The sequence below is a fragment of the Carica papaya genome, chromosome 1 (genome assembly GCF_054855325.1).
Source record: "Carica papaya isolate Zhongbai chromosome 1, ASM5485532v1, whole genome shotgun sequence".
Classification (NCBI taxonomy): Eukaryota; Viridiplantae; Streptophyta; class Magnoliopsida; order Brassicales; family Caricaceae; genus Carica; species Carica papaya.
In genome coordinates, this window is record NC_142309.1 from 30,375,755 (window position 1) to 30,387,661 (window position 11,907).

At 31.9% G+C, this 11,907-nt stretch overlaps 1 protein-coding gene across 5 annotated transcripts; it reads right to left on the reverse strand.

Moving 5' to 3' along the window:
• Positions 1–2,577: 2,577 nt before the first annotated feature.
• On the reverse strand, positions 2,578–11,043 carry LOC110818161 (DNA-directed RNA polymerase). Of its 5 annotated transcripts, none has more exons than XR_002540320.2 (8): positions 10,709–11,042; positions 9,434–9,548; positions 7,904–8,055; positions 7,470–7,579; positions 7,258–7,343; positions 6,812–6,916; positions 6,527–6,660; positions 2,578–2,947 (listed from the first exon to the last, which is right to left on the reverse strand). XR_002540320.2 is itself a non-coding variant. In XM_022046926.2 (8 exons), the coding sequence occupies exons 2-7, from the start codon at positions 9,541–9,543 to the stop codon at positions 6,568–6,570; spliced, it is 702 nt and encodes a 233-aa protein (XP_021902618.1). In that variant the 5' UTR covers positions 9,544–9,548; positions 10,709–11,040; the 3' UTR covers positions 2,578–2,947; positions 6,527–6,567. The 5 variants fall into 5 exon arrangements, 3 of the variants coding, with proteins under 3 accessions (XP_021902618.1, XP_088066634.1, XP_021902619.1); XM_022046926.2 differs by having other exon boundaries at positions 6,527–6,706; positions 10,709–11,040; XR_015814470.1 differs by having other exon boundaries at positions 2,873–3,428; positions 10,709–11,043.
• Positions 11,044–11,907: the final 864 nt, after the last annotated feature.

Genomic DNA, 11,907 nt, shown 5'->3' on the forward strand with positions numbered 1-11,907 from the left:
ATTGATGTGATTAGGGGACAAAATGATATGTATGAACCATCAATTCAAGAGTTGATTACTTATTAGCGAGAGATAGTTGTTGGGGTTAATTTACTCGGTAGGTGCTCATAATCCTCGACTAGTCCAACTTAATCATTGCATCAAATGATTATCATATGTGTATATATAAATTTATTAATCAATAAATTATAGAAATCATGTGTACTATAAGTTTATAAATGGGTAACCATTGGATGCTCAGTTGCATTTAAGTTTACTTGATAATATGTATACAATATACAAATATATGTATATAAACTATAACCAATCCTAGTCTTCTAAATTTGTTTTTCATCTTAAAAGAGAAATATTTTATACCGTCAAGGTGAAATTCTATAATTACTAACAATTGTCCTTTAATTTTTTATTGTAGCCGAATCATATTATTCACCAATTCTTGTTCTTATATATATATATATATATATTGACATATTGGGTTTGGATTAAGCCACTGAATTTAAAATTAAAACATACAAATAAAAATGGCATCTAAAAAAGATTTGTGAAATCCATTGATAACATGCACAAGACCAAGAGATGTGAGACACCTCCATTAAATAAAATGTTAAACCAAACAAATTAAGATTCTTATAATATTCCCATTTACACCAATTACATGTTTAATTACATACCACATATGTATGTATGTATGTATGTATGTATGTTGTTGGTGAATTTGTGAGTAGGTGAAACTTGTTTTGGCGTATAGGTGTTATAATATTGGAAGGATCACATGGGTAGAGGTTGTTCGATATTGGGAAGATGCACCAACCTGAGAACTCCATATTCTCTTACTCTATATGTATACTATATTTGAATATTAAATAATTAATAATAGAATTAAAAAGGAAAAATATATATATTAATGTCACTTTTGTCATTTAATGATGGGACCGACCCAGATCGAATGTATTGTGTGGTGATATTGAAAGAATCCTCCCATACCTTATAAATGAAAAATGATTCCACCACCTTATATAGATTATATAAGATCAGTTGATTGATATGCCAATCATAACTTGTTTACCAAAGTTATAAATTAAAATTTAAAACACACACACACATATATGTATATAACAGGCAATCATAAGTACATGGAGCAAATGGAATGTACTTGGCACCTCCCAAATCCCCAATTATAAGGATTGACAAACAAACAAACAAACATCATGCATGTTCATCTCACAGATTTCATTTCCCAATTCTCATCTTCAGTTGAACCTCTCTTGTTTTGACACCTGTCCAATCTACCACTCTCTTCTTGCTGTTTCAAATGCATCAAATTCTAATACATAAATTAATAAGAACATACAGCTGCAGATTAATTTCACCAGAAAAAAATACTTGTGATGTAGTTTTTTCTTTGACTACCTTCTAAACTTACTCCATACCACCTTCTTTTTAGACTTGAGCAATAATTTGATCAAATTATGGAACAATTATATTGTTTGGAAAAATTAATTTCCACTGTGCAGAGAATCACATAAAATTAAGAGCAAAATAAGAAAAGATACAGAATTTAATATAATTCGGCAAATATGTCTACATCCGTGGATAAAAAAAAAAAAAAAAAAAAAAAAAAAACCAATTAAAAATACATCACTAATAAGATTCTAAAACCTTATATAAAAAAAAAAATACTAATATTTTCTCTCAAAAAATACACAAAATATCTTCCAAAATATATATAAAACGTCTCTAAATATATAAACAAAATATCTCCCTAATCAAGTCACATGAACATATTTAAAGTTCTAAACTACAATTAACCTTCAATCCCTAAACTAATCCAGGAAGAGAGAAGAAAGAAAAAAAAAAAACAAGATGATCAAAAGCTTAAAGCTCTAAAATCCTTAATCTTCCAGTATCCCTTCTGAAGATCTTTCGTTCATGTTTGTTAAAAATATATTTTATTTTCATCTTATTCTAGATTTTAATTATTTAATCTAACATTTTCAGTTTAACCACTCCAAATTTTCCATTTTTACATAAAAAGGAAAAAAAAAAAATCACAAAGAAATCATAATAAGACACAGCTTGAAATGAATATAGAATTAAGATGTTATTTTTGCTTTAGTTTCTCTACATTTTTTTATTCTACTCTAATTTATATTGTATGAAATTTTAATTCTACTCAAACTCAAACCTTAAAGAGTAGTTATAGTTATATGTTTCTTCAGGTATTAATTCTTTAACCATGTACCTTGATGTTAAACTTGACACTCCACCATGAGGTTCCATCGCAGCATGCATATACAAAGTTACTACCAATAATGGAAAAATACAACCTTTACTGGATATATAAACCTTCAATAATTTTTTTCTAAGTTCAAAACTTAAATCTGACATAATCAAGAATTTGAATAACCGTTGGATCAAAATCCGTTAGTTTATTAACCTTCATAGTTATCGCATTTTATTTTGTTCCGTATGATTAAATCCCAGCTCGCAGAGGTTTATACTTGGATATATCAGTTACAAATTATCTTGATATCAAACTCAAAACTAGCCAACAACCAGTCAATAAACACAAAAACAAGACAGAAAGCTTCAGTGCCCTTCGATTCAGATCTATCAGGTCACAGAGTGGCCAAAAACCTCATCTATCTCTACTAGGCTACATTTTATGACCTTTATCCAATTTGCAGCCTTAAAAATTATAAGGAAAATTAGCCAATAATATGACTAAAAATATCAGAGTTTCCTCCCAAAAGAATACATCAAACAAGTACCTTAAGCAATCTCTTTTTTAATGATAAGTATACACGGAATGAATATGCAAATTATGCAAAATTAATGATATAAAGGAAAAAGGGATGCGCACAAAATCCTCTTTCGACCAATCAAATTGGATTCACCGTACATGCTCCTTTGCATATGAATTCTGCCAACCGTAGTTTGAACCGTCCTGAGCACAGAGACCACTCAATTTTGTATAAATCAATCCAACATCCTTAAACAGATGCATAGAAAACAAAAGAGGACCAAACTAATAATATTATCATTGGTAAGAAGATCTGCAGGCCACTAGAGCAAAATTCCATTACTCAATAAAGAAATCTAAGAAAGAAACACATGAATCCTCCGATTTCTCTTTGAGGTTATAAATATGTAATTTCTACAAAACTACAACCTCTGGAGTCTTCAAAATAACACCACAAATGGTATAATCATAAAACAGGAGGAACGTATTGACAATTTTTTCATTCCACTTCTTCCATATTCTCCATCAAACAAATTACTGAATTTTTTTTTCTCATCATCTCAACTTTCTATCTTCCTAATTCTTCATCCTCTCACTTTTATATGCACCCCACAATCATAATCATTCAGAAACTACGAACATATACTGCAGTTATATCTTCTTCAATCAAAATGCCTGCAAAGTTCTGCATAACAATATGTGAATCCATTCTATCTTTGTCTTGTGATTTTACATTTCTCTTTTTTTTAAGAGAGAAGAAGGATATGCTAATAAACACAGAGTACATATTAATAAATGCCAAAGAAATGAATTTAGATTCTCCGAACAGAGATTGAATCAAGAAGATTCAAAATATTGGTTCCATCGTAGATGGGATGTCTTCTGAGCAAAATACAAAAGGTTCTATGCCTGTGATCACTAATCTTGTCGAGCAGAGGGAAAAAAAATTGTCAAAAAGCACTTATGTTTCTCCTGCCAAGTAAACCAGAAAGAGGAACAATGGAAACAATCTTCTTCGTTAACTATGAAGTAGCAACAAGGTTTCAAAGTGACAGCTGAAACTCATAATATTCTGATTTCATTACAGAAAAGAAGAAGATAATTAGGGGATTCCAAGTCATTCGCATGGACAAAGCATCTGTTTGCAAGTGGCCTACCCCTTTTCATCAAACTATCCAATGTTAAAATGCGGCAACCTCCCAACCAAAGAAAGCCAGCAGGGGGAAACTTTGGTTTTCCATATTTATTTTGAAAGAAACGTGTCAAGAATTTGGTCCTTTTACCTATGATTACAGAAGGATTTGACTGAAAACTTTCCATTTTTCAGGATCTTCCGAAGAGGAGATATCTTCCTTGGTTGGGACAATAGAAAAATTTCTCCTAAAGCACAAAAAAGAGGCCTATTCATCAATCTCCCAATCTTTAAGATTTTGCAGAAGAGGAATATTCCACAAGATGTCACCACTATTCATGATAGAGATCAAGGTGGCCCAAATCAAAATAGACCTCATAGGAGCCCAAAGATACATGAAAGCTCATGGCCACATGAGAATTCATGGCTACATGAGCTTGGAAGCTCCGGCCACATGAGAAATCATGTGGTCATGAGCTTGGAAGCTCACGGCCAACAAAAGAGATCATGGCCACCTGAATGATGAAGTTCACGGCAAGATCCATACAAGGGAAGATCCTCACGGCAAGGTCCATATGGGTAGGAATCAAGACCTAATTCTTGGAAAGCAACATCCACATGGAGATGAGCCTAAGATGGATCCAACTCAAGGTGCACTTGCGTTATATGAATTGAATATCACTATGTCAAGTGGACTAAGCACAAGATCATGGCCCAATAAACTCAAGAAAGACTTTCAAGTTTATATTAAAGGATGGATCCATAAAGAAGGAAGCCATTCAACCAAGGGTAGAGACAGGCAAAAACTTGTCTACAAGAATCCTAATTCTTCTACAAGGCCAAGTACTATGGATCCTAACATTCCACAAGCTAATCTTCTAAGAGTCCTACAAATCTTGGACACGTGGCCAAATATTCTGCAAATCCTCTAGACATTCTGCTATCATCGTACAAGTTAAAGAGTCCTTAAGTTGTTGGACTCTCGAGTATTTAATACTTTACAGGAGTTTTAGCCAATTACTTCTCTCCTAAAAGCATATTAAACATGTGAAAAGGTATATTAAACATGTGAAGAATCAAGGATGCTCTACAACAGCTTGGCGGGATATTAGCTCATCTTCTTATCAAACTAAGAATCATGGCCGAGGCATTCTTCTACAAGATGGACGGTTTCACATCACTAAAGAGTCCCTACTATTTGTCCTTCTTTCATTCAAGAGTAAAGAGTCCTTATTATATGTATTTTATCATTTGTAGATTATGATCTTTAAGGGTCCTAGATAAACATTTTAGTTGGGAGTCCTTAATCATTTAAGAGACCATTTCCTTTAAGGAAACTCGGGGCTTTTAATAAATTTTGCTACTTGTGAGGTCCTTCAACCTTCTTATTGCGTAAAGAATTGTTGTCAACTTATCAAAGTAACTTGTGGCATTTTCATCACTTTCTTTTCTTAAATTAATTTCAACTTATCAAGGTCTTCTTGTGGTGTTTTAATCAATTCATTGATATCTATTTAATTCCAATCACAGGTTGATTGTGGAGTAAGTAGGAAAAGTTTGTTTAAGGATTAAATCTCTATGCTAATTGTGTAAGCGTTTAGAAAAAAAAAAAAAACTACTCTTGGTGAGGTAAGAGATGAGCTAAGGGTGAAGAGCACTTGGACTGAAATCGAGACTGAGATGAAAGATGATTTGAGCACGTGAACTGATAACAGATCCAGAGAAAAATGAGATCAAAGTGAGAGGGAAAGGAAGAAAAGTGCTTCAATTATATGGCTAGGTGTAGAAAAATAGTCAAGATTGATGAATAAAGGATGAGAGAAAAGAGCGACAAGCCTAAGAGAGACTTTAATGTGAGAGAGAAAGTCAAATGAAGGTAAGAGGGAGACTCCCTTCACTCCCCTTCTCTCCATCATAACAAATCCCCTTCTACGCTACCAAATTGATTGAGAATAGTTAGTACAGACTCACCTACTAATCATAATCATGAGACCTAATAGTAGTGTTTTCAGGCTTTTTTGGGGCAAAGAATCATGGCCGCTCAGTCTCAATCAGATAGATGGAGTTAGCCTTCAATGGAGTTAGAGAAGCCATGGTGAAGGAAGAAGAAGAAGAAAAATTAAAAAAAAAAATTTGACGTTTACGTATGTCGTAAAGAGAAGCAAAGAAATTTTATCTTATTTTTATTCTCCAATTTGTTAATTGTTCAAAATATTATTTATAAAGGAAAATAAAAATTTAAAAATATTATAGATTTGCATACCATGTCAGCACCAAGTGTGCAAAAAAAGCCACATAATTGACCACATAAGCGGAAGCTAATAGTTTAAATGAGCGGTTGATGCCATCTTATTTTCTGTCAATGTAAGCGTTCAATCAAGGAAAATTAGAAGATTCAGGGCTTAATTGGACCCAAAAAATAATTCAAGGGCTTAACTGCACAAATTTTTGAGAAGCATAGGGACGAACTAATGCTTTTCGCCAAAAACTGATTATGAAGTAAAACTAGTAGAAAAGCTGTCAGATTAGTAGGAATAAAATTTAAGGATTAGAAATTTAATTAAATGAGTAAATCAATACTTACAGGCACAAACAAAACTCTAAGCATCAAGAACTTCAAAACTGATGCAAATTTAAGTTGAGTAAATTACCTGATCAAGAGATTGTCCTAGGTAAAAAGATTCAACAGTTGTCAATGATTTCCAACAGCTCTATTCTTCTTTGACTTTCTAGATTGTAGAGCATTGCTCAAGGAAGATACTCCCTCACTAACAGTGTCAAGCTCCTGCATTTCAATCTCCCCCTCACTAAATCTTCTCTTCTTAGCATACCTAATGAGTTGCATAACTAGAATAATGTATTTAATTCATTTAGGTATACATTTTTTAATTCAAAAAACAGTTTTCTCTTAAATTCTACCGAACTCAATTGACTACCTCTCATTTAGTGAAACATCTTCCAAGTTTTTTGTCAACCACCGTACGCATCCTGTATGTTCCGGGACCAAAGACCCATATATATGCATTATTTCTTCATCCAAACTGCAAAAATGAATAAAATAAAAAATTATGTACTTAAATATGCCTCTGAAAGAGGGATGAACTACAATCAGCTTATACCACAATCAGTACATCCAAGAAGTGAAAGGAGTTAATCATATGATTTGCACTTTTTTTTGGACAAACTTTCTCTATCAGGGATGCTGTACAAAAAAAAAGGTTGGAGAATCATATATATCTCCTTTATAGGAATAACAAACAAGATCAAGGATTTTATCTTGAAAGTCTGCAACATTAGGTAATTGATTGTATCTAAGCCTGTATACTTTGTAAAAAGAGAGATCCCTTGAATGGAAACAAAAAATAAAAACAGAAATTGTCACCTCTTGATCAAAAATCGTATCGTGGTTCCAACCTTTATCACATGACGCTTCTGAGATCTGCTAACAAATCGATGTTCGCCATGTTTCTATAACAAAATAGAAGGCAAAGTTTAAAATCTAACTGATATTATACCTAATATAAATTCCCAGAATATCCAAAGAGCCAAATGGAAATGTTATGAACTTAAAAGAAAATGGCAGAAGATGCTCACAATTTTATATTCAAACTTCTTACAGAATTCAGCCTCAGATATGATAGCAGATGAGAAACCAAGAACTATTACATGAATGGATTCTTCTGTAAGTTTCACTACTTTCCCTTCTGAAATCAATAATCATTAGAAAGGAATTGATTAGACATATTTGACCATGTAAACAATTACATATTAGAAAAATACATTAAACACAAGCACAAAACAAAAAGGTCAAAAGATACAATTAGCCATCATATCTAAAGAACAAATACAGATCCCTCTTCTTTTGTTAAGAACCCATGAAATAATTCCTTGTTCAACCATTCTTATTTAATCAGGATGTCTACCGCCATAGAAAATATCCTCACAAGAAATTTCCCAATAGAATAACCAGTAATCTAAGTACCAGAAAAATATTAGTTAGAATAAGCAAAATATAATGGAAAATTTACCTATTAACAAATCTGGCTTTGGCGAAAAAAGTAAGAGCTTCGCTTTTAGTCTCACACCAAAGTAAGGATGAACTCCAGGAAGAATTTTTGCACATTTATCTAGAATGTTAACATCATAAGCCAGAAGAACACCATCAAAAGCTTCACTGAACCTGTAAAAAAAATACAGGAAAAGAATTATAAAGATATTTTGGACATAGATGTCCGTCCACCATTATTATCACCACAGGAGCATAAATTCAAAGAAGTTACTGTTGATTCCACCTAACTCATTATCAGGTCCAAACCCTGATATTTGATGTGGGTTATACTTTGATTTCATCAAGTAAATTACCAATAACAAAACCTTAGTGCATTGAGGTTAGAGATTCACGCTGGGTAAAAACATTTGTAAATTTATTCTTCATATATGTATATGTATATCCTAATATCATCTCTCCCATGGAACAAATCTAATTTTACTGAACCCTGTAAGCAAATTCAATAATCTCATCGTAAGTTATTTACCTTTTAGGAAAAAAAATTGGGAGAATATATTTGAAAAGCAAATCACTAGCATGAATAACATGAAATGCCTCATGATGAAAATCGGATTGAGTTTATATTTCCCAAAAAGAGTAAAAATTAAAATTATTCTTAATATAACCATACTGTTATACCATTTAGATTTCTATTACTAAAACTTTTGGAACTTCAAGATTTTATTCTTTCAGCTTTCCCATTCTTATTAGTATTAGTCATCCCTACTTTAATCCTCTTTAAGATAGGTTATTTAAAAAGCACTGTAAGTTCTATTTTAATTTTATTTTTGAGAGTCTCTCGTTATCCAATACAGTGCTCTTGAGAATGTCCTCAATCTTTTTGGTTCAGTAATGCAATCAATCAAACCTTTAATTCTTATTCTAAATAATTTTTGAGTTTGATATCTAAGAAACTCTAAGTGTAATGTTTATGTTTTATCGAAAAAATTTATATGATTAACCTTTCTTACACACTAGACCTTCCAATGAGCTCCTTTACGCATCATACCTTCCATACTTCCTAATTATAGAGGAAGGTGGAGTCCATGGAATCCACCAATTTCCCTCTTAGAATCTCCAATAAAGGCATTATCTTACTGCTATTAAATCAAGGTAACAGGTATAACTATTAAACCAAGCCTACTGGTCAAGTTCTGGTCCAACAGAATAAAAAAAATGTATATGATCCTACATTGGAAGATCTCTATGATCTGCAACAATGTTTTCAGATGTCAACCTTGTGGGTAAGGGATCCCTTCAAAGGGAAGAAAGGGGTAAGTTAATGCATAAAGATTGGCTGTAAGACCCCTTGGTTTAAGTTTACTTCTTCATGTTATGAGTGAACCTAATTCCAGTTTTCTTCCCCAAATTCTTCTTAGACCCACCATTAATCAACAAAGGAATATTATAGGCCTACTACTACGTATAACATCAATGGACGAAAGGCCATATCAACTTCCATCAAAGAATTTAAAACGAAAAATAAAATAATGAGGGAACTGAAACGAACTTGAAGAGTAAAGCACTAAGCTCACGGAGGATTGCCTGAACAGCCTTCATACTCTTGGAAGGATGTAGATATACTATTAAATTTGCATCAGATACCTTCAGCCCTTCCATTGTAACTGAAATCACTCAAAAGGAACGATTTCACTGAAATGAGCTTGACATAAAATATAAGGGCATACAGATGAAAAGAATTATAATACTAAATCATAAAATCTCTTATCATGTCTAGAACCGGTATGGAAAGTAATCTAAGGATGGGTACAGGACCAGTATGGGGTGGGTTCGTCCACCTCCATAACTGCAGCGCAAGTAAATATATATACATACCCCGTGTAGGTAAAAAAACTCATCACCCACCATCACCACACAAATAAACAATTTTATCCGTCACCCATCTCATTATCCGTATGAAAAAAATTATTATAAAATAATCAACTAACTAATTAAAACCTACTTAAAAATATCACACATTAATCAGAATAAAATATAATTTAAAATAACATCATAAACCTAATTAAAACCCATTAGTAAATATATATATATATATATTAATTAGTATTGGTAGTAAAGAAAACTACAACTTGCAAGAGGCAAAAGAACATAAAGATGAATTATATAATAAAATTTAGAAAACATTTTTCTTCTTTGCAGTCTTAAATAATCAACTAGCTTTGAAAGGGATAATATCTGTTTATATCATCAATATAATCTCATCATGATAAAAAAAAAAATTAATGGAATCTCTCCCTGCTTCGAAAAGATATGAGCTCCAAGAGTTCAAGTCCTGGAAACTGAATTTAAAGAGTAAATAAACATAAGAAATTAATGGGAAGATGAACAAGGGAGCAAAATATCTGAGCCATGTTGCTGAGCATAATTTATTAAGAATTTAGAATCATACTCTACTACAATCCCAACAAGCTGTCTAACCTAAGAGATTTCTTGCCATTCATATTAAATTAGTTACAGCTAATTCAGTGTGGAAGGGAAGATTAAAAAGGCAATTTTACAACCTCGCTTATCTATTTTTTCAGTTGGGGAAATTTGAGAGCCGATAGAAGGGAGGGAACTAAAGCAATTTCAGCTCCTTTTCTATTATTCATAGCGAGAGCAAAATTTTTGGATGATCCTTTCTCTAGTTTTCTGTTCAGAGATATAATTCCGCTTTGCGCAGATTATTGAAATCTCTAATTTTGATATGATCGTCACTAGGAATAAGAAGACATCTATATATATATATATATATATACCACATAAATACAAACTGAGAAACCACCTCAAAGGAGAGCGTAAATATCTTCAGAAGCCGGGAGGAGCCGCTGCTGTGAAGAGCAAAAGAGGCGCAACTGCGGCCACGAGCCGCCTCTCCTTCCAAAGTTCAAACAAACAAGAGAGGGAGGGAGAAGTTCAAACTCTGGCTCGGTCACAACCGCGGTCGTGAAGACGACGGGAAGAAGCGAGACACGGCCGCACTCTACTTTTGGCTCTGTTGATTTGGACAAGGAGTGTAAGAAGTGAAAAACCCTATTTGTTCTATATATTTACAAACTCAAAAACATCTCTGGAGAGGAAGAACTTTCCCAGAATCATTTATATTTTTAGTTCTCGTACATAAAAAGTCTGATTCAGTGCTTGTTTTTTGTATTTCTTTTGTTTGGGCCTCGGGTCAAATTTAATAAGGTGAAAATAATTGATGGGGGTGGGCTCTTTTATTAAGCTTCAAAAATTTGTTATCTTTTGGGTCGTCTGTGGTAATATAGCCCAATCAACTTTACTAATGTAATCATACTGTTCTTCATTAACCCATAAAATAAAACTGAGTATGCACGTAAGCCATTCAAATTTACTGAAGAGAATTACAATATGAAGGAAAGCAAGGACCGACCATATTATATATATATATATATATATATATATTTGAACATTTTCTATGCGTTGATAGGCCATGTATAATATAATTATATGTTTTTTTTGCATTTACAATACGAACTCTTAGTGTTTGCTTAATATGGTGGTATATGTTCAGAACAGGTTTTTTTATAAATAATACCATGTATGAGTATGACCTTATTCAAATTGGATAGAGGAGTTGGGGGATTTGTTGTGAACCAATCAATGAAATGAAATATCAAATACATACATATATATATATATATATATATATCAATTAATATTTTATATGTATTAGAATTGTAATATCCGACCTTAAATTTGATTCGAAATTAATTTTAAAATTAAAAAATAAAATAATATAACATAAATATAATATAAAAAAATATAATTTTTAAATTTATAAATTTATAAATTTTTATTTAATATAAAATTAGGAAAAAAAAATAGACAGATAATGAAATTGAAAATAATTTTAAAAAAAATTGGTAAAATTTTGGATTTTGATGTATTTTTAAAAGAAAAATAAGAAATTGAGGATAAAAACGTAATTAAAAAAAATTATGTCACGTAGGATTACTCAGT